At 42.5% G+C, this 22899-nt stretch overlaps 1 protein-coding gene across 1 annotated transcript in view; it reads left to right on the plus strand.

Annotated features, from left to right (window-relative positions):
* Positions 1 to 22899, plus strand: part of LOC147905984 (uncharacterized) — a 35434-nt gene that overhangs the window by 10289 nt on the left and 2246 nt on the right. The window contains exons 15-16 of the mRNA XM_087381359.1: positions 19459 to 19539; positions 21722 to 21823. Coding sequence (XP_087237485.1) covers positions 19459 to 19539; positions 21722 to 21823 — 183 coding nt within the window. The remainder of the gene's footprint in view (positions 1 to 19458; positions 19540 to 21721; positions 21824 to 22899) is intronic.

A 22899-nucleotide genomic window follows, 5' to 3' on the forward strand; every position in this document is an offset into this window, starting at 1 on the left:
GCGCACCCATACAAAAAATAAATCAAAACCCTGTCTCGGTGGATGAAAACCAAACAACCAGAAAAATCTGCCAAAAGTAACAGTAGGAAATCTCGCTCGAAGCCTCTATCGGATGAGAGCGATGAAATCACAAGTATGTGGACAGAACCAAAAAATGTGAAGCACAGATTCAGTAGAGTGCTGGCATCTGTGACAAACAGCTGGAGCAATATGTCTGTGTGCGAGTAACTGGCCGGATGGAAAAATGCCAAGGAGAACTCGCCAAAGGAAAAGCTGTTGCCGAAGAGGGACTTTGTAATGCCAAAGGAGACGCAGCCTTTTTCTCCACCACTTCATTGGGCGATCCATATGCCAAACAGTATTTGCTCTGTGAGAAATCCAAGGCGGAGGTAATAGCACTTTATACAGAGATGACACTGTGATATGTGAGAGCTTCAAGGGACGGGCGTATGAGGAAGAAGAGCGTAAAATCCAATCCTCAAGCCGATTCTGAAGTTCCAAACGAGGTACCGGCAAGTACGGTTGAAGCATTGCTGAAATCCTATGCCATAAAGGACGATAATGAGCTCCCAAGCCGTATTTGCTAGCAGCCATAGAAAAGGATAAAATTGTGCCATCATTCTGAAGTACATCCGCGACAGATGAAATGCCTTTGAAGGAGAGAAAATAAGAACGTCTGGGTTCTTGTATGGCCAAAGGAGGGTGGAATACTTTAGACAAAAAAATATTCTCAGCCCTCAAAGAGTTTCCCGACAGAGAATCCTTGCCATGCCATTCCAAGTGGGATAAGATATGTTTCCAATCAAGAAGCAGACGAGAGACAGAAGGGCAGCCTCTGATCTTGCCTTGGATAGAGCCAAATAAGAAATCCCACTGAGTAGGCTGCCAATGCCCAAAGGTAGAGGTATGAATATGTAATAAGAGAGAGCGGATCATGAAAGCCCAAGGCTGATCTCCTTGCATAAACTGTATCATCATTTTCCCTCTGTGAGCAAGTAAATGCATTTGAATATTGAGAATGTTTAGACCCTCGTACATCTTTGGAGAACAGAGACGATGCATAGAGAGTAATCTGAGACTTTTCTTGCCATTTTTTGAACACGTGAAAATTTCCATGATAGCTGACATAAAGGAAACCAGATCTGCCTTAGTGAACATAGTGAGAGGCAGATAAAATTGTATGTATGCTATCAAAATGGTTTGTGTAATTCACAAACGAACATGTAATGGCCAAGTTGCAAGCTTCCAATATTCAAGTTTTTCCCTTAACTTTGTTAGCACCCAATCAGTTTGTTGGGAACGGTTGTTGGGAACGGGTGAGTCCCCAACCTAGAGGATAACCGAGATGCCGAATGAATTGAGAAGCGGGGACAATTTCCCCAGGCCACAGAAGGCTGTGCCATTCCTGTGCATGCAACGGCAACAATTTTGATTTCTGAAAATTTACCCGAAGACCAGCAGCCAATCCATATGTAGAAAGAGCTTGCATAATCATGGACAGATCAGCCCGAGTATTTTTTGGAGTAAAGAATGAATCATCAGCATATGCCTGAGCAATCATTCTATGACTGCCAAGAATCTCCAAACCGTGCAACTGGTCAGTGTCCAAGAGGTGGTCTAAATATTGAAGCAGTGGATGAGTGGCTATGGCAAAAAGTAAAGCACTTAGGGAACATCCTTGCCTGACAGAACAACCAAGAGTCCAGGATGGAGAAACATCCCCTGAAAGTATGCAGGCAGCTTTACTATCTTGATATAGCCAAGTGATGAGTTGCTGCATTTTTGTGCCAAATCCCAATGCCTGCATAGTCGATGAAATAAAATCCCATTGAACAGTATCAAAGGCTTTGGCAATATCAACTTGCAATAACAAAACATCCTGCTGCGTGTATTTGGCATATTCAATTCCAACATAGGCATTAGCAATGTTATCTGTGATATGCCTACGCGGGACAAAGCCATATTGGGCATGATGCAACCCATCATGTAAAAACCCCTTTAGCCGATCAACAATCATTTTGGTAGTGACTTTGTAAATGACGGGCATAAGAGTGATAGGTCTCCAGTCTGCCAAAGACTCACAAATTTATTTTTTTGGAAGGAGTTTAACAAGACCTCTCTTCCATGTGTCCAGCATTTTCTGATTTTGCCATGCAGCGTTCACCATATGTAGCAATGTATGCTTCAAAATAGGCCAATATTCTAGAAAAAACTCGACTGTTAAACCATCCCATCCTAGAGATTTCCATCTGCCACATGATTTGATTGCATCCGACAGTTCCCTCTCAATAAAGGGTTCCTACAATTCCAAAGCTTGAGTAGGGGAAATGATAGGAGAAACATGTTGCAACAGTAAATTTCGTGCAAGCAAAATCTGTTGTGAAGGAGGAACTGCAAAACCAAATTGCTGAGAGAAATGATGCACACAAACAGAAGCAAGCTGTGACCGTGAAGTGGTCCATGATCCATCAGGCATAAGCACTCTGCAAATTTATGTTTTGAGTCTCCTCTGATGCAAACTTTTGAAAAATTCTTTGGAAGAGCAACCTTTATCTGTAAAGGCTCTTTGTCTTGCTCTAGTCTCCCATTTGGCCAGTTTCCTGTGATCATTTAGTTTAAGACAATGTCTGGCCTGGCATAGTGTTGTTTGCTCATGCATGGACAACGAACGATAATGGCTGAGTTCAGTGAGGTCTTGACAAGTGGATTTGGCCTGAGCAATGGTTTCCCTCAGAGTCTTCATGTAAGACTTACCATAAGCTCTAATCACAACTTGCATTTTGGAAATAAAAGAATCCGAGGCATCATCAATATGAATATGGCTGCTAGAGGACAGACAATGAGATGCTTCAGTAACCATTGCCTTGAAATCAGCATGTTGCAAATAGCTATTGTTTATGATTAGATGTCTCCTTTGTGGCAATCTATCATCTGGCATATCATGAAAGGATAGCCGCAACCATAGAGGTGCATGGTCTGAATGCACAAAGGCATAGTCAATCCACATTTTGCATGTAAAATCCCCATTTTGTTGTGGAGCTACACTATACCATCGATCCAGACATGCCTGATAAGAGGAAAAGGCATTATGTTGAAATGTGTAGCCCGGTGACAAAGGCTGCAATTCCTTCCAAAGGTCAACCAAATCCAGATGCAATAGTAATTGAGACCATGCATGCCTTTCAGGAGTTAACATATGGTCATGTCTGGAGGTGTTGTCACCCTGTTGTGGAGCATTATTGAAATCCCCACATATGTAGGCATGATATCTCCATGGATATTGTTGCATGGCATCCCAAATTGCAGTTCTTTCTCTAGAGGACTGAGGTGCATAAACAGAAGCAAATTCAAACACCTCTCCTCGAATAATGCATTGGAGAACAAGCCATCTGCCTTTGTTGTCATTTAAAGCAATAACTGGTTGAAGCTCATGTTTGATCAGAAGGACTACCCCTGAGAAAGAGTGCTCCCCAGCATAGAAAATATCATAACCACAGTAGTGTCTTGTCTTTCCTGCATAGACATGTTGGTTGTGTTCTTGTAATGCCACTATGTCAGGCTGAAAACTATTGATGTACAGCCACACATATTTCCATTTCCTACTGTCACACATCCCCTGGACATTGAGTGTAAAACATTTGATATGAGCAGTCATATTTACAGATATTTATAGGAATATAACAACTATGTGAAGCAGCAAAATTTATGAGGTCAGCCTTGCATTTCTATCTCAGGGTCAAGGCCTCGCCCCTGAGAAGAAGTAGCCACCTGAGAAGTAGACAGCAAAGCAGCAACCTCTTCTTCAGGGAAGAGTGTTCTGCTGGCTGTTACTGCAGCCCATGTAATCCCAATTCCTGTATTTATCTCTGGGGTATTTCCACTAGAAGATGCACCATTCCAAGTGCGGGGGGGTGGAATTCTTTGAGCAGAAATAACTTTTCTTGGACTTTGCCATCCATCAGTTGGAGGTTTCTGTCCTTTGGTCAATGGTTGAATAGCAGGAGGTGAATGTGAAAAGATATTCCCATTGGAAACCATTGGAGCTTTGCCTTTATCTTGACTTCCAGAAAGCTGTCTACTGCCTTTGTTTTTATTTGCAACTGGAGTAGGAGCATCCTTGGTAGGCATTTGAACCGGCAAAGTGGTATGAGGCATTTTATGCTGATTCATTGGACACTGTGAAGCCATGTGTCCAAATTTTTTGCACTTAAAACAAGCCCCTGCAAATAAACCCCATTTGAGTTTATAAAAAGCACTTCCCATGTTCACATTATTCACCGTGACTGAATAAGAGTCGGGTGTGGGATTATCAGTATCCCAGAGAATGCAAAATCTGTTCGAGTTGCCATTTGGCCGTGGTGGGCAGACCACTTTACCTAAAGATGCTGCAATTTTAGGCAAGAGTGAGGCCATACATTGTGGGAAATCGACAACTTCAACCCAAACCGGGCATCTGTGTCGGATTAAAGCCTGAAAATCCCTTGTGGGAGACCATGGCAATACATGCACCATTTGCTGCCCAAAAAAGAGAGGCGAATGTTCCAAGAGCATTTGTCTATGTATATCATTCACCATGATAACCTCAAAAAAACCCCTGGCTGCATAGTGTACTTTACGAACAAACGAGCCAGCCAGTGTGCGTGTCAACCAGTTGCCTATCTTTGCGGCATGTGGCATCCGGCCTGGAAAAAATAATATGACTGCATTCTTAGCATATTCTTTGACTGGATCCACAATTTCATCTACCTCAACCATGAGGCCAACTGAAGGAACCGAGTCTTTCCACTCTTTCCTCGTGTCTGCAAATCCTTCATGCATGACATCATATACGAGTTGAGCCTCAAGAGTATCATGCATCGGGTCATGCTGACCCTCAACCTACTTTTGCTTCTTGCAGGGAACTGAACGCTCCTTTTGAAACGTTTTTTCATATGAATATTCTGCCATAGCTTTGTAAGAAAGGGAACTCAGGAATGAAGTACCTGTAAAAGGGTAGTGGAAGCAAAAAACCAGTCCCAAAGAAATATCCACAGGAAGCCCACAGAGAAGAGAAAAAGAGTATATTGGTAAGGAGATAGACAGGAAAGAGGGATGTAGAGGTCGAGAGAAGATAATAAACAGTTTTGTAGAAGGAAAAGAGGGAAAAAACAGTAAAAAACCCCAAATGAACTATATTTCAGAGGAAAAGGTAAGATTTTGGCGATGGGAAAGGTGCAGTAGATCCAAAGACTAAAGAGGAGAAAAGCAGGAGCAAAAGCGTTCAAAGTCAGCGCATGGAAGTAGTTCGCAAAGGAAACCCTGCGTGGAAGAGAGCCGAGAACCGGGGATGATCTGTGAACAGGAGAACTGCTGCAGGCGGAGATGTCCGTACAGGCCATACACCTGTACGGAAATTGTACGGCGCTCTGATAGGACACACACACACACACTTTTTTTTTTAGTAAAATCCAGTGCAGTGTATTTATATTCTCATAAATTTACAAGATGAGAAGTCTCCAAAATGGAGAGTATCCCAAAGATCAGAAACATAAAAAGAAAAGCTCTATGCAAGAAGCATGTATATCACCCTCATGGCAGGCATTGTATAAGGATTGCCGCAATGAGGCTCGGAAAGATTCATATGACTTGTGAATCTGCCGACCCAAGTATGCCAAATTATGCTCACTCCAGATTGTCCAAAGAGCCCAATATCTCACCCATGAGAGAAATAGTGAGTATTGAGACAGTGACCTCATAAATCTGCCAAATATCCAAAATTGTTTCCCAAATCTGTGACTCGGGAAATGGAGCCGAAGATGATCTGAAATTCTCCCAAGGAGATTCCTAGAACACGGGCAGTGCCAAAGCAAATGAGGGACAGTCTCTAAAGGAGCCTGACATCGTAAACATGTGGATGGTGCAATGTGACGTTTGGCAAGTGTGATTCCCACTGACAATGTGCCGGTCATGCATCTCCAAAGAAAAAGTCTTTGTTTCAAAGGCACACACTTTTTTTTGTGAAACCAGTATCTATAAAATTAACATGAAATCAATGTACATGACATTAGACTCCAAAAAAGAGCCTAATGGAAGAACTCAAAAACAGTCAGAAAACACTTCAAGGCTAGTAGCATCCAAGTCCCTCGCAGCATAACTATCATATAGAGATTGCTTGAGGGACATTCTGAAGAAAGCATATGCCTGAGGAAACTGTTGTCCCATCCTAAAATGCAATCTCTGTGTCCAAATAGTCCATAGTACCCAAAAACGAGCCCAGTGAAAGAAAAGGAGGAATGGAGACATCTGAGATGAGAAGCATCCAAACATCCAGAAGAGTTTTCCGAATCTGATAGAGGGAAACTGAAGCCGCAGCAAATGAGAGACATGAGTGATCAATATCCGAGAGTGCGGGCAAGACAATAACAAATGGGGAACTGTCTCACGGTGATGAGAGCAACGGGGGCAGGAAGAGGAAGCAATACGACGTGCTGCCAATTTCACCCCAATGGAAAAAGCTCCCACTATACATCTCCAAAAGAAAAGCCTCTGTTTCAATGGCAATTTAGCTTTCCAAAATTTCTTGAGTCGTGATTGCCACCAAGATAAAGGCCTATCCAAATTCCAACGAGTGTTGGCATGCTTATCAATCCATGGCGGTGGAAGAAGAAATCTGTAGACCATCGAGGAGGCCAAATTATGCATTGAAAGTGGACAGGTAGTAGAAGATAAGGAAGTCAGATTCCAGTCCAGTAATCTGTCCTGTACAAACAATGGAGGAACAGGAACAAATGGCTGCAACATAGTTGTAAGTATTCTCCAAATGGGCCTATGATGCAGACCCAGTGGGAATGTCCTGCAAGCTTGTGGAAATGAAAGCACATAACCATGTTGATCCACAACATCTCCGACAAATCTTATGCCCAATTTCATAAGATTATATGCTTTAATAGGTGCCTGTAAAGCAAGAGGCGATTCAAACACCTTGCTCCAATGGATGCTTTCCAAGCGAAGAGAATTACCATGGTGGGAAGAAGCACCTGACCATTTAGCATAAGAGAGAATTCTCTTCCAATCATGAATAAAAGCAGTAGAAACAGGACAACCAGGAATTTTCTCCTGAAATGTGGTCATGACTGCTTCCCAGTGATCTGTAATCCAATGCCCATATGCATGGGACGTCATGTTTCCACACATAGCTGCTAACATAATAGCCCATGGCTGTTTTTGCTGAAAAAAATCAGCAATCATAGTGCTCTTTCTTGCCAACATATGAAACTGAAGATTGAGAATATTCAGTCCCCCATGAGTCTTAGGAGAACAAACAGATTGCATGGGAAGTAGTCGCAAAGCCTTTTTGTGAGATTTGCTTTTCCAAAATATCTCCATAGCCTGGGACATATAGGAAGCCAAATGCTTAAAAGACCAGGTAAGAAGAGGCAAATAAAATTGCACATATGCCATAATGATAGACTGTACTATCCGAAGTCGAACATGTAGAGGCCAAGTGGACAAGTGCCAGTATTCCAGCTTCTTGTTAATCTTTTGAAGCACCCATTTGAGCTGTTGTTGAGGGGTTATATTCCAGCCAATGGGATACCCTAAATGCCTCACAATAGTATGGGAAGAAATAATGTGCCAATCAGCTTCTTTCAATGCTAGAAGATTCGATTTCTGAAAGTTGATATGCAATCCAGCAGCTATGCCAAAATCATTCAGAGTATGCATCAAATGAGAGAGGTCACTTTGAGAATTCCTGGGCATGAAATATGAATCATCAGCATATGCCTGTGCAAGAAACGGCTATGCCCCTGGAATTTGCAAGCCATGAAGCTGCCCTGTATCTGCAAGATGGTCCATATGCAACAATAACGGATGAGTAGCAATGGCATACAGTAGCGAACTAAGAGGGCAACCCTGTCTCACTGAACGGGTCATAGTCCATGTCCTTGACAACCCACTACCAAGCAAACACTGCGCAGTGGCATGAGAATAGAACCAATAAATAATATGGACCAGCCGAGGGCCAAATCCCAATTTATGCATAGTTTGAGAAATAAAATCCCAATGGACAGTATCAAATGCTTTCGCAATGTCCACTTGCAGAATGAGAACATCTTGTTTAGAATATTTGGCATACTCAATTGCAAGCAAAGCATTGGAGATATTGTCAGTAATCTGCCTTCTGGGAACAAACCCATACTGCCTGGGATGAAGTCCGGCTTGCAAGATAAATCGAACCCTGAGGACAATCATTTTGGCAATGAGTTTGTAAATGATTGGCATAAGAGATATGGGCCGCCAATCAGCCATTGTCTCACACAACCTTTTTTTGGGGATCAATTTGACAAGGCCATGTTTCCAAGAAGGAGGAAGAGATTATTCTGCCCAAGCATGATTGATCATAAGAAGAAGAGTGTTCTTGAGATCACCCCAAAATGCACGGAAAAATTCAACAGTCAATCCATCCCAACCAAGAGAGCTTCCTTTACGTAAATGACTCAAAGCATCGTCTAGTTCATTAAGAGCTGCTCCAATGCATGAGCTTGTTCCCGAGACAATATAGGCTGAACATGCATAAGAAATTGAGACCTAGCTGCATTCACTTGCATGGAATGATCAGGCTGAGGAGAAAAGAGATGCTGGAAATGACTAGAGCATTGCGATTCCAATTCTGATTTGGAGGTGGTCTAGGTGCCATCATCTTGCCTGATCCTGCAAATATCCTCCTTTCGCCTATCCGCATGGAGACTTTTAAAGAAGGCTTTGGAGGAGCAGCCCTTATCCAAAAGGGGTTTCATGATCGTACTCTAGCATCGTACATTCACCCAAAAGTACTTGATCATCTTCTTCAATAAAGTGTGATGATTCTTGATGATCGTTGTCTTCTTCCTCAATATTGTGATCTCCATCTTTTCCCGTGCGATGTCATTATGCGCATCTTCCTTTTGGCTCATATTGTGATCATCTTCTTCGCTAGATTTATTGGGATCAATTGGATCGGGCATTGGTAGTGGCATCTTCATATCCACATCTGTATCTTCAAAAATTTGCTTACTTCGTGGTGCAACTTGGATCATGTACCACCATCTTGGATAAGAACGATCCGGATGAAAAACCACCTATATTGAAGATGGGTGCCAAATGTCATCAATTATATATATGAAATTATGCTTAAGTACATGTGCCAAATGTCGTCAATTATATATATGAAATTATGCTTAAGTACATGCATGGGGACTGTTGTAAATAGTTCTAAACCATTTTACATGCAAGTAAAAAAAAAAATATGACAACTAAGTTGGGACTTGCATAATTTCGAGAGTTTGCAAAATTTCTAACAAAATTGAGAATTTATAATCATATTGAGTTTGAAATAGGAACACAAGATCGGCAAAGGGCATTAAATTCATTACATAGTCCAAGTTCCAAGGTCAGGGTCCACTTACCTACCACCATCCAAGAAAAACTATGTGTTAGAACATCATAGTTTCTATTGGGTAGATAGGTAATGCATGTATTCCCTAGCATGTTATTGCTTTGCCTAGGAACAAAGACAACCATCTAAATTCACAAATATCAATTTTTTGCAAATACCATGTTATATGTATAGTCAGTGTCACAACAAATCCATCATTACCCTGCCACCTAAGTGTTTCCACTTCTTTAATTTGCGAAGATCATTTTGATGGATGATATGAACCGCATAAGCGCAAGAATCCTGTTCAGAGGAGGTGAGCTGCCTGTAAGAGCTGATTACATCCATTTGTTGCTTGTGAGATTGAGCCCATTTCAGCTTAAGCCTGAGGTTTCCCATGTAACTCCGTCCATAATCTTGAATAACAGCCTGCAAGCGATGGGCAAGACTGATCCAAGCGAAATCCATGTCCTCCTGAGCATGTAAGAGGAGGGGGCGGATAGCCACTCTCACCATGTTCTGAAATTGTTGATGGAGCAAATAAGCACTATTAACATGGAGTAGGCGACGACCAAAAAAAGGCATATCATCTGTCAAACGTGCTATAGATAATATCAAGCATACTGGAAAGTGATCAGATAGCAAGAGGGAATGGTCAATCCATAGTGCACATGTGAAACTAGCATACTGCTAAGCATGCAACAAATACCATCTGTCAAGTCGAGCCCAGTAATGAGTAAAGGCATTGTGACGGTATGTATAACCCATATCTCTATCTCTTGTTGAGAGCCATAAATCTTCTGCATGCAAGAAAGAAAGCATATCCTCCCAATGTCGAAGCTCAGTGGGGATCATGTGAGAACAATGAGTGGTGTCGTCTTGGATGGCAGGCGAGTTATTAAAGTCTCCACACAAAAAGGCATTAGACAGCCATGGATATTGTTTGAGGAAGGCCCACATTTGAGCTCTTGTCGCAGAAGTTTGAGAGGCATGAACAGATGCTATTTCATAAAGATCAGCATGACAGATGCATCTGATCACCATCCATCGACCCTGGGGGTCATTGTGAGCAACCGTGGGCTGCATATCATGTTTCACCAGCATGCATACCCCTGAAAAGTGCATTGTACCAGCATAAAAAATATCATAACCAGCAAAGTGGCCTTGCTGGCCAGCCAAGAAGTGTTGGTTGTGTTCCTGTAAAGAAATTACATCGGGGTGCATTCTATGTACATAGTGCCAAAAAAGTCTCCACTTATTGACATTGCAAAGATCTTGAACATTGTATGTAATGCAAGTAATTGAAGTAGACATAGAAGATATGTACAGCCGAACCAAAAAACATAGTAAAGGTATAAGCTGTCAGGCCTCAGCCATGACATCAACGTCCACCTGGCTTCCTGGATCATTAGCTCTATAGTCCTCATCATTGTCACATATAGGGATGCTCCTCTTGAGCACATCAACCCACAGTTGAGAAGTCAGGCTATCAGCAGGGGTAGAGGCCTGACCAGGGGTGGAAGTAGAGGCATCCCAATGCCGAGATTGTAATGGTCGTGGCTTGAGCGCAAATACCTTTTTGGGTTGCTGCCAGGCACCTTGGGGAGAGGCATTAGATTCTGAAATTTTGCCCTTTCCCTTATCCTTTTGCTTGGCTGAAACCTGGACCACATTTTCTTTGGGAGGGACAGATTTAGATGCCACATCACCCAACTTGCCAGGCATAGCCTTAGGCCCTGGACCATAAGTTGGAGGGGAAGTATTTTCTGGAGCAATAGCTGTAGGTGGGAGCTGATGTAGGACTGCAGGACACTGTGAAGCTAGGTGGCCAAACTTGTGACATGTGAAACAAGCACCTGCAAATACTCCCCATTTCAAGTCAAAATATTTTTCGCCCAATGGAACATCCTCCACCTCTACCGCAATGGAAGGAGGGGTTGGGTGATCTGTATCCCAAAGAACACAAAACCAATTTCGATTACTCGAAGGACGGGGTGGGCATACAACTTGCCCCAAAGTAGCTGCTAGACTTGGTAACTCAGCCCTCATATAATCCGGAAAATCCACTACCTCAACCCATACAGGGCAGTGATGTCGAATGAGACCGTGATAATCCTTATTTGGCGACCATGGCATGACATGCACCATTTGTCTGCCATAGAATAGAGGGGACATCTCCAATATCTGCTGACGATATGAGGCATCCAAAAAGTGCACTTCATAAAAACCTCGAGAAGCAAAGTATACTCCTTCAACAAAGCAACCTCCCAACAAAGCCTGAACCCACTGAGCTACATCATTTGCTGAAGGTAACTTCCCAGGGAAGAAAATGATAACTGCTTGCTGAGAGAACTTCCGGAGAGGAGTGACCAATGAGGGCAGCTTCAGCTTATACTTAAGGGCCGGGGGAGGTTTGGCCCACTCCTTCCGGCTGTGGTGAAATTCATCCTTGAGCATGTCGAAAACATAGTGAGCATCTGCAGAGGTTGAGGTAGAGAAATCGACTTGCTGTCTTTTGGAATCCCGGGACAAGTCCTTCCGGGAATAACTTTTAAGATGGTCCTCCATGGAGGTAAGCAGGGCAGGATTGATGAAGTGGTAGAAAAAAAAAGAAAAAGAAAAAAAAACCAGAACTGTACAGCAGGGTTTGTACGGGGTAAACAGTACGAAAAAAGTGCAGGATTGTACGGGCAAAACGGGACTGTACGGTCTGTACGGATATACGGAGGAGGCTGGACGGAAGAAACTGAACCATACGGAGATGCTGACAGGGCACGCGGAGACTGTACGGGAGAAGCAGAACTGGACGGAGATGCTGACGGGGCACGGGGAGACTAGACTATACGGAAAAGGACAGGGTCGTACGGATGTACGGACGGGGCTTCAAAAAAAGTACAGCGATGGCGATGCAAACAGGTACGGGACTGCTCGGAGCTGCGCAGGGGTGAGCCAGGCCTGTTTGTACGGCCGTACGGTAAACGCACACGGCGACCGTACAGGTGTACGGACAGGAGGGGAAGCTGTACGGGATCCTGGCGAGGCTGAACAGCAGAGACCCTTCTCTCTCTCACACACTTTTTTTTTTGGGTAAAATCCAGTGCATTGTATTTATATTGTCATAACTTTACAAAATGGGAAGTCTCCAAGATGGAGAGTATCCCAAAGATCAGAAGCATAAAAAGAAAAGCTCTATGCAAGAAGCATGTATATCACCCTCATGGCAGGCATCATATAAAGATTGCCGCAATGAGGCTTTGAAAGATTCATATGACTTGTGAAACTGGCGGCCCAAGAATGCCAAATTATGCTCATCCCAGATTGTCCAAAGAGCCCAATATCTCACCCATGAGAGAAATAGTGAGTATTGAGATAAAGACCTCCTAAATGTGCCAAATAACAAAAAATGTTTCCCAAATATGTGACTCGGGAAATGGAGGCGAAGATGATCTGAAATTTTCCCAAGGAGGTTCCGAGAAGACGGGCAGTGCCAAAGCAAATGAGGGACACTCTCTGAAGGAGCCTGACACCGTAAGCATGTGGGTGGTGCAATGTGACGTTTGGCAAGTGTGATTCCCACTGGCAATGTGCCGGTCATGCATCTCCAAAGAAAAAGTCTTTGTTTCAAAGGCATTTTACACCTCCATAATATTCGGAGATTCTTCCGCCACCATGAAAGGGGCTGCCTTATATGCCACAGAGTATTAGCATATTGATGAATCCATGGGGCAGGCTAAAGAAGCTTGTAGGCTTTGATGGAGGTCAAAACAGGCAGAGGAATAGGATGAGAGCATGTAGCAGAGGGGTGCAATTGCAATCCATAAGCCTGTCTGTGTCAGCCACAGGAGGAATAGGTAGAAAAGGATGCAAGAGATCAGCAATTTTCTTCCATATCAACCTATGATGCATTCCCAATGCATAAGAGGCAGTGGCCTGAGGAAAAGATAAGACATAGCCCTGATCATCTACCACATCATTGATATATCTAATTCCCAATTTCATGAGATTATATGCCCGAACAGGTTCCTGTAAAGCAAGTGGAATGTCAAAGATGGCACTCGAATGAATACTTTCTTTCCTCATTGAGTTTGTCCCTGAGCGATTATCAGGAGCCCATTTGACCTTAGAAAGTACTTGTTTTCAGTCCAGTATCAGAGCAATAGAGAAAGGGCAGCCAGGAATCTTCCCTACAAATCTCCCAATGACAACCTCCCAATGATCAGTAGTCCAATGGCCATAAGCAGATGTCCTCATGTTGACACACATGGATGCTATCATACAAGTCCATGGCTGTTGTTGACGGAAAAAAGTATGGAGCATAGTTGCCTTCCTTGCAAGTACATGATATCTGATATTGAGAACATTAAGTCCTCCATGCATCCTAGGAGAGCACACCATTTCCATCTTCAGCAGTCTCAATGCTTTCACAGCAGTTTTTGTCCTCCATAACAGCTCCATAGCTTGAGACATAAAGGCTGAAATATCTCTAGAGGACCAATGTAGCAAAGGCAAAAAGAACTGAACATAAGACATTACAATAGACTGTACTATTCTGAGCCTGACATAAAGTGGCCAAGTAGAAATTTTCCAATATTCCAATTTATGTTGAAGTCTTTGGAAGATCCATTTTAGCTGCTGCTTCCTGGTGATATGCCTCTCTCTCTCTCTCTCTCTCTCACACACACACACACACACACACACACAGACACAGATTGCAAGACAGACACCTAATTTTCTTCCATTTCAAAGGCACACACACACTTTTTTTTTTGTGGGAAGAAATCTTTTATTGCTGTAGAAAAATTACATTCATAGTTACTTCAAAAAAACGAAGTAACTACTACTCAACTGAAGATCTCAGTATAAGCTGTATATACATCCTAATCAATCAAACGAGTCTGAAGACAATCATAAAATGATTGTTGCAGAGATCGTTTGAAAAAAAGAAAAGATGAAAAAAGTGGATCACCAAAGACTCTATGATTTCTGTCCATCCATAAAGTCCATACTGTCCAATAGCGCACCCATACAAAAAATAAATCAAAACCCTATCTCTCTGGATGAAAGCCAAACAACCAGAAAAATCTGCTAAAAGTAACAGTAGGAAATCGCTGTCGAAGCCTCTGTCTGATGAGAGCAATGAGATCAGAAGTGTTTGGACAGGACCAAAAGATATGAAACACTGATTCAGTAGAGTGCTGACATCAGTGACAAACAGTTGAAGCTATATGTCTGTGTGCGAGTAACTGTCCGGATGGAAAAATGCCAAGAAGAACTCGCCATAGGAAAAGCTGTTGTCGTAGAGGGACTTTGTAATGCTAAAGGAGACGCAGCCTTTTTCTCCACCACTTCATTGGGCGATCTATATGCCAAACAGTATTTGCTTTGTGGGAAATCCAAGGCGGAGGTAATAACACTTTATACAGTGATGACACTGTGATATATGAGAGCTTCAGAGGACGGGCATATAAGGAAGGAGAGCGTAAGATCCAATCCTCAAGCCGATTCTGAAGTTCCAAATGGGGTACCGGCAAGTACGGTTGGAGCATTGCTGATATTCGATGCCATAAGGGGCGATAATGAGCTCCCAAGCCATATTTGCGAGCAGCCATAGAAAAAGATAAAATTGTGCCATCATCCCGAAGTACATCCGCCACAGATGAAATGCCTTTGAAGGAGAGAAAATAAGAACGTCGGGGTTCTTGTATGGCCAAAGGGGGGTGGAAAACTTTAGACCAAAAAATATTCTCTACCCTCAAAGAGTTGCCCGAGAGAGAGTCCCTGCCATGCCATTCCAAATGGGATAGAATATGTTTCCAATCAAAAAGCAGACGAGAGACAAAAGGGCATCCTCTGATCTTGCCTTGGATAGAGCCAAATAAAAAATCCCACTGAGTAAGCTGCCAATGCCCAAAGGCAGGTGTATGAAGATGTAATAAGAGAGAGCGAATCATGTAAGCCCAAGGCTGATCTCCTTGCATAAACTGTATCATCATTTTCCCTCTGTGAGCAAGTAAATGCATTTGAATATCAAGAATGTTCAGACCTCCGTGCATCTTGGGAGAACAGAGACGATGCATAGAGAGTAATCTGAGACTTTTCTTGCCATGTTTTGAACGCCAGAAAATTTCCATGATAGCTGACATAAATGAAACCAGATCTGCCTTAGTAAACATGGTGAGAGGCAAATAAAATTGTATGTATGCTATCAAAATGGATTGTGTGATTCGCAGGCGAACATGTAATGGCCAAGTTGCAAGCTTCCAATATTCAAGTTTTGCCCTTAACTTTGCTAGCACCCAATCAGTTTGTTGTGAGCGGGTGAGTCCCCAGCCTAGAGGATAACCAAGATGTCGAATAAAATGAGAAGCGGGGACAATTTCTCCAGGCCACAGAAGGTTGTGCCATTCCTGTGCATGTAATGGCAGCAATTTTGATTTCTGAAAATTGACCCGAAGGCCAGTAGCCAAACCATATGTAGTAAGAGCATGCATAATCATGGACAAATCAGCCCGAGTATTTTTTGGAGTAAAGAATGAATCATCAGCATATGCCTGAGCAATCATGCTGCGACTACCAAGAATCTCCAAACCGTGTAACTGATCAGTGTCCAAAAGGTGATCCAAATATTGAAGCAGTGGATGGGTGGCTATAGCAAAAAGTAAAGCACTCAGGGGACATCCTTGCCTGACAGAGCAAGCAAGAGTCCAGGATGGGGAAATATCTCCTGAGAGTATGCAGGCAGCTTCACTATCTTGATATAGCCAAGTGATGAGCTGCTGCATTTTTGTGCCAAAACCCAATGCTTGCATAGTCGATGAAATAAAATCCCACTGAACAGTATCAAAGGCTTTGGCAATATCAATTTGCAGTAATAAAACATCCTGCTGTGTATATTTAGCATATTCAATTCCAATGTAGGCATTAGCAATGTTATCGGTGATGTGCCTGCGCGGGACAAAGCCATATTGAGCAGGATGCAACCCATCATGTAAAATCCCCTTTAGCCGATCAACAACCATTTTGGTGGTGACTTTGTAAATTACGGGCATAAGAGGTCTCCAATCTGCCAAAGACTCACAAATTTGTTTTTTGGGAAGGAGCTTAACAAGACCTCTCTTCCATGTGTCTGGCATTTTCTGATTTTGCCACGCAGCATTCACCATATATAGCAAAGAATGCTTCAAAATAGGCCAGTAGGCGAGAAAAAACTCTACTGTTAAACCATCCCATCCAGGGGATTTCCATCTGCCACATGATTTGATCGCATCTGACAGTTCCCTCTTAGTAAAAGGTTCCTCCAATTCCAAAGCTTTAGGAGGGGAAATGATAGGAGAAACATGTTGCAACAGTAAATTTCGTGCATGTAAAATCTGTTGCGAGAGAGGAGCTGCAGAGCCAAATTGCTGCGAGAAATGATGCACACAAAAGGAAGCAAGCTGTGACCGTGAGGTAGTCCATGATCCATCGGGCATAAGCACTCTGCAAATTTCTGTTTTGATTCTCTTCTGATGTAAACTTTTGAAAAATTCTTTGGAAGATCAACCTTTATCTGTAAAGGCTCTTTGTCTTGCTCTAGTCTCCCATTTTGCCAGTTTCCTTTGATCATTTAGTTTAAGACAATGTCTGGCCTGGCATAGTGTTGTTTGCTCATGCAAGGACAAAGAATGGTGATGACTGAGTTCAGTGAGGTCTTGACAAGTAGATTTGGCCTGAGCAATGGTTTCCCTCAGAGTCTTCATGTAAGACTTGCCATAAACTCTAATCAACCACTTGCATTTTAGAAATAAAAGTATCCCAGGCATCATCAACATTTAGATGGCTGCTGGAGGAAAGACAATGAGCTGCTTCAGTAACCATTGCCTTGAAATCAGCATGTTGCAAATAACTATTGTTGATGATGAGATGTCTTCTATGTGGCAATCTATCATCTGGCATGTTATGAAAAGATAACCGTAACCATAGTGGTGCATGGTCTGAATGCACAAAGGCATAGTCAATCCACATTTTGCATGTGAACTCCCCATTTTGTTGGGGTGCAACACTATACCATCGATCCAGACGTGCCTGATAGGCTGAAAGAGCATTATGTTGAAAAGTGTAGCCCGGTGACAAAGGCTGCAATTCCTTCCAAATGTAGTTGAGACCATGCATGCCTTTCAGGAGATAACATATGATCATGTCTGGAGGTGTTGTCTCCTTGTTGTGGAGCATTATTGAAATCACCACATATGTAGGCATGATATCTCCACCGATATTGTTGCATGGCATCCCAAATTGCAGTTCTTTCTCTAGAGGACTGAGGTGCATAAACTGAAGCAAATTCAAACACCTCTCCTCTAATAAAGCATTGGAGAACAAGCCATCTGCCTTTGTTGTCATTTAATGCAATGGCTGGTTGAAGCTCATGTTTGATCAGAAAGACAACCCCTGAGAAAGAGTGCCCCAGCATAAAAAATATCATATCCACAGTAGTGTCCTGTCTTGCCTGCATACATATGTTGGTTGTGTTCTTGTAAAGCCACTATGTCAGGCTGAAATCTGTTGATGTACAGATTTCCATTTCCTACTGTCACACATGCCCTGGACATTGAGTGTGAAACATTTGATGTGAGTAGTCATATATACAGGTATTTATAGTAATGTAACAACTATGTACAGCAGCAAAATTTATTAGGTCAGCCTTGCATTTCTATCTCAGGGTCGAGACCTCGCGCCTGAGAAGTAGACAGCAACGCACCAACCTCTTCTTCTGGGAAGAGTGTTCTGCTGGCTGTTACTGCAGCCCATGTAATCCCAATTCCTGTGTTTATCTCTGGGGTATTCCCGCTAGAAGAGGCACCAGTCCAAGTGCGGGGGGGTGGAATTCTTCTAGCAGAAATAACTTTTCTTGGACTCTGCCAGCCATCAGTTGAAGGTTGTTGTCCTTTGGTCGAGGATTGAATGACAGGAGGTGAATGTGATGTGAGATTCCCATTGGGAGCCACTGGAGCTTTGCCTTTATCCTGACTCCCAGCAGGCTGTCTACTGCTTTTATTTTTGCTGACCACTGGAGTAGGAACATCTTTAGTGGGCATAGAGACTGACAAAGTGTCACGAGGCTTTTTATGTGGATTCATTGGACACTGTGAAGCCATGTGTCCAAACTTTTTGCATTCAAAACAGGCCCCTGCAAATAAACCCCATTTGAGTTTATAAAAAGCACTTCCCATGTTCACATTATTCACCGTGACTGAATAAGAGTCCGCCGGTGTGGGATTATCAGTATCCCAGAGAATGCAAAATCTGTTTGAGTTTCCATTTGGCCGTGGTGGGCAAACCACTTTACCTAAAGATGCTGCAATTTTAGGCAAAAGCGAGGCCATACATTGGGGGAAATCAACAACTTCAACCCAAACCGGGCATCTGTGTCGAATTAAAGCCTGATAGTCCCTTGTGGGAGACCATGGCAAGACATGCACCATTTGCTGCCCAAAAAAAAGAGGTGAGTGTTCCAAAAGCATCGCTATCTTTTGCATTATAGCATTTATCTGGTGACTATGGCAGACTTCTAGATGGCCCACACTATATTGACTGGATCAAGTGGATGTGAAATGTGCTCCTGACAAGTTTGCAGCTTTATACTATAGGTTTAATTTGATCTAAGGGTTCGATACTTGAAATCTGGTATCTTCAGAATCTAACCTTGACCTTGTGTGGCAAACTGTGAATTGTAAGATTAGTTTTGCTCTTTTTGTTAGGCATGACTAGCCTCACACAAAAAGTGGTTATTTACCCTGAAAGGAAACGATGATAACAATTGATATGTGGCATGAGGTTGAGGTGTTCTGGTCGAGGAAAAATATTGTACTTACCTCTTGTGCTTTTCTATAAATTCAGTGATTACAACTTTTAAGGAAGCATGCATCGTATTATGCTTCCAGTTTCACATACAGTTTGATATTTTCTCTGCATTTTACATTGCATATTTTCCTGGATTCCAAAAATGGTTGCTTTTCTTTTTTATGAGATCCTATATGTGTCTTGAAGATGTATTTTATTTCTCTTGTGTTTTTCTGTTATTACAGGTGGAAACAATAGAAGCTGAAATATCCCAGTTGAGCCAAACACTTGCTGAGAAGGAAGAGCAAAAGCAGGCTATGGTCCAGGTATTGTGGACTTGTAGTCAGCAAGAAAATCTGTTTATTCACTTCTATGCATGCAAGTTAGTGGGGGACGTTTTACAAGCTGTGCAGTCATTCTATCGTTTGAAGAACATTGGGGATCTCCTGCTGGGCTTTGATATGTGTTGATTACCTGGCGACACTCTATCAATGGCTTTATTAATGTAGGACAATTCTTAACAATTTACATTAGGAAAGGCCTTATGTAGATAGTTACAAACCGGTTCATGGTAACACTCTAGGGTTGGTGTATCCAACCAAGAGGTCCCAGCCACCTGGCACAATCGGGGCAGTTTGACCTAATTTCAGAAGATTATCAGAGAAAATTGGGTTAACTGCTCGGTGCAATTGGATAAATCGACTCAATGTTTTGAGTTGCTCAAAGCAAACAGCCCACCACAGAGTGCCCACGGAAACAGACAACCCTGACCAGTCAACGGACTCTTCACTCTAAACTCGTTGGGTATGCAGTGATCCACACACATCCTGGCTGAACTATCCTTCTTTTTTACAAAAAGGATGGGAGTTGCATATGGAAAATTGGCCGGTTTGATGAAGCCATTCCGTAGCAACTCCTCTACTTGGAGCTCCACCTCCCCTGTGGCTTTGCTGAGCCGGTAGGGATGCTTGCTAGGTGAGAGGCTCTTGAAACGAGCTCGACCCTTTGATCCTCTGACAGAATTATCTGTAAGAATGGCAGTAAACTTAAAGTGAAAAACATCTCCTTGTATTCTTGGAGTAAGTCTTCTTGCTGTGTGTTGGTGGCTACTCATAGACGGATTAGGTGGACTACTTCTCTATTTGTCATCTTGATTTGAATATGGTTCAGACATGGATTCGTTTGGCTATATTTTTAGTACTCTGCATGTGAATAAAACTCTTCTTGAGATATATAAAGGTTGCAAGTGGAACACGCCATGTGTAACCTAAGCTGACTACTTAGTTCATTGATATGCATGTGCATGTGGTAGTGTCGGGGATCTAGTTTGCACAGCAGGTCCAGATTTTCCTACACTGATGCGTTCTAATTTTTGTCTCTGTATGAGAAGCATGCCACCCTCTACTCCTTAGTTGGGGGTGAACCTGGCCTGATGAGTAGCTCTGAAGAGATAGCTGAGGAATGTGAGGGAAGGGTATCGCTCTCCTAGATGCTGTCTTAGAGCCACCTTGTGTGAATAGGATATAGTGTCATTAAAATTTCAGGAATTCTCCGCGTTTATGTCTTAATGATTCTCTCAGAAGGGGTTTAACAAGGACAGCTGGCGAAAATACTTAGTCTAACTAGACCTCCAACTTCCGTTTTTGGAAACAGACTTGGCTAGCCAAGCTGAATGACAGTCCTAGGGCTATTGGATGTTCCTATGAGACTCGTTTTTTGGTGACTATGTACTTAGGGCACAAACAAATATTCAAACCCTTAGCCTAAAGGGCTCTCTCTTTGGATCCTATGATGCTAGCCAGAAGAAACCATGTTTCTGTCCAAATAAAACACTGAGAAAGGGCACTTCACGTTTCATAACATTTTTTATAACTGTGCCTCTTTAATAAAGAGTTTGGCTAGCTCCCTTTTATCAGTGTTTCTCGTAGAGTGTCTGTGCATGAGCAACTTTCTGTTTTGTGAGGGAGGAAAGTTTGCTCCGGCTGTCTCAAAGCGCTCGCCTTTGTCTAACTTGTCATTCAATGGTTTGTAACTTCATTCAATCAGGAAATGTACTAATTCTCAGGTGCCTAAAGGAAAACCAATTTCTTGCTTTCGTGTGGCTTGGATTTTTGCAGTTTTATCAAAATAAATGCAGGAAATTTGCTCCTCGATTAGCTCACTTGTTCCTGCGTAGTTTCCCTGGAGTGATGACGTACAATAGGAACATTACCATGTGATCAATATACTGTGTATGCAAAATATTTTTTCTTTCCATTCTAACCCCAATCACGGCTTCCATGAAATAATCATCATTTTATTTGAACAAGGTCACCCAAGATACATACTTGAGTATTGCGTTTGGTAATATGACCTCCAAATATTTGTGGAGCGTATATAGTTTACAAGGCAACAGTACACGAATGACAACTTCTGAGAAAATGCAGGGGACTTTGATTCGATAAGTGTAATGAAAATTAACTCACAGTGATGGTATGTAAAAGTGTTTTTGGTGTGCTCACTGCTCAGGTGATGCTACGAATGGAACAAGAACAACGAATAACAGATAATGCTCGCCGATGTGCAGAGGAAGATGCAGCAGCACTGCGACATGCTTCCAATGCATTGCAGGTATCTAGTGTTTGAGAATTGCATGCTATATTATCATGGAAGTGATTGCTTATGATGCCAAACTTCTTTTTCCTTTGCAGGGCAAGATGCAAAACATACAATTTCGCCATGTGGACTATCCTAAAAAATCATAGATATGGTTAAAATCATAGATTTTTAAATTAATCCTATGAATTGAGTTTTGCTACAAACCCATGCAAAACTGGACTGAATAATCTAGACCTTTGTGGGGATTCACATGGAACCAAATAACCTAAAAGGTTATGAAGAGAATCTAATATTAAAAGAATTCTCAGCTAAAACTGTTTGGAGCTCTTGTGCATTTATCCAGAAGCTCTTTGTCTACAGGTTTTTTCTTATATGTTGGAGGAATTTGTCTTTCATTTGAGGAATACTGTGGAAAAGAGAACCTCATGATTGACTTTGCTTCTCTATGCTATCTTACATCATGTCTACAGTTGAAGCTGCAAACAAGTAAGGTATGTAGGTACTGACCACGTCTTGATATGCAATTAGCTCACGCATTGCCTCCCATGCATGCCATATTGGGCTGTCCTATAAACCAACCCTATGTAAGGTTAGAGTTTAGCCAGCCCAGCTTACCAAGAACGTACAATTAAATATCCTAAAAATGGACACAGGGGTTTCCATTATCATGCCTGTGTCACTAGGATTTGTTCAACCCACCTGACAAGCGAATCGATGATGCAGAGAAGAAGTATAAGGATAGTCCCTCATGTAGCACTAACATGTGCCAGGTGCATAGATATGTCAAGTAGGTAGAATAGGATGTTCGGCCCGCTAGACCCTTTTCAGGCATGGAATTGAACATCAACATACGTGTTACTTCTTGGGGAATATGATCTGCCACAATCTCTTCCATTATATGCAATCATACATTTTTGTCATAATTTCCCACACAATCTCACCCCTGTCACAGAGGGCAGCTACCACTCAGTTTGAGACTCATGGCAGCTAGCAAGAGACTAATTGAATTAAACGGTTGCTGCCTGCTCTGCCTCCTCCCTGCTAGCCCTTCCTGCCTCTCTTCCTGTTCACCCCTCTTCCTTTTCTGT

The sequence above is a fragment of the Dipteris shenzhenensis genome, chromosome 1 (assembly GCF_047967505.1).
Source record: "Dipteris shenzhenensis isolate YYH24624 ecotype China chromosome 1, Dip_SZ_1.0, whole genome shotgun sequence".
In the NCBI taxonomy this organism is placed as follows: Eukaryota; Viridiplantae; Streptophyta; class Polypodiopsida; order Gleicheniales; family Dipteridaceae; genus Dipteris; species Dipteris shenzhenensis.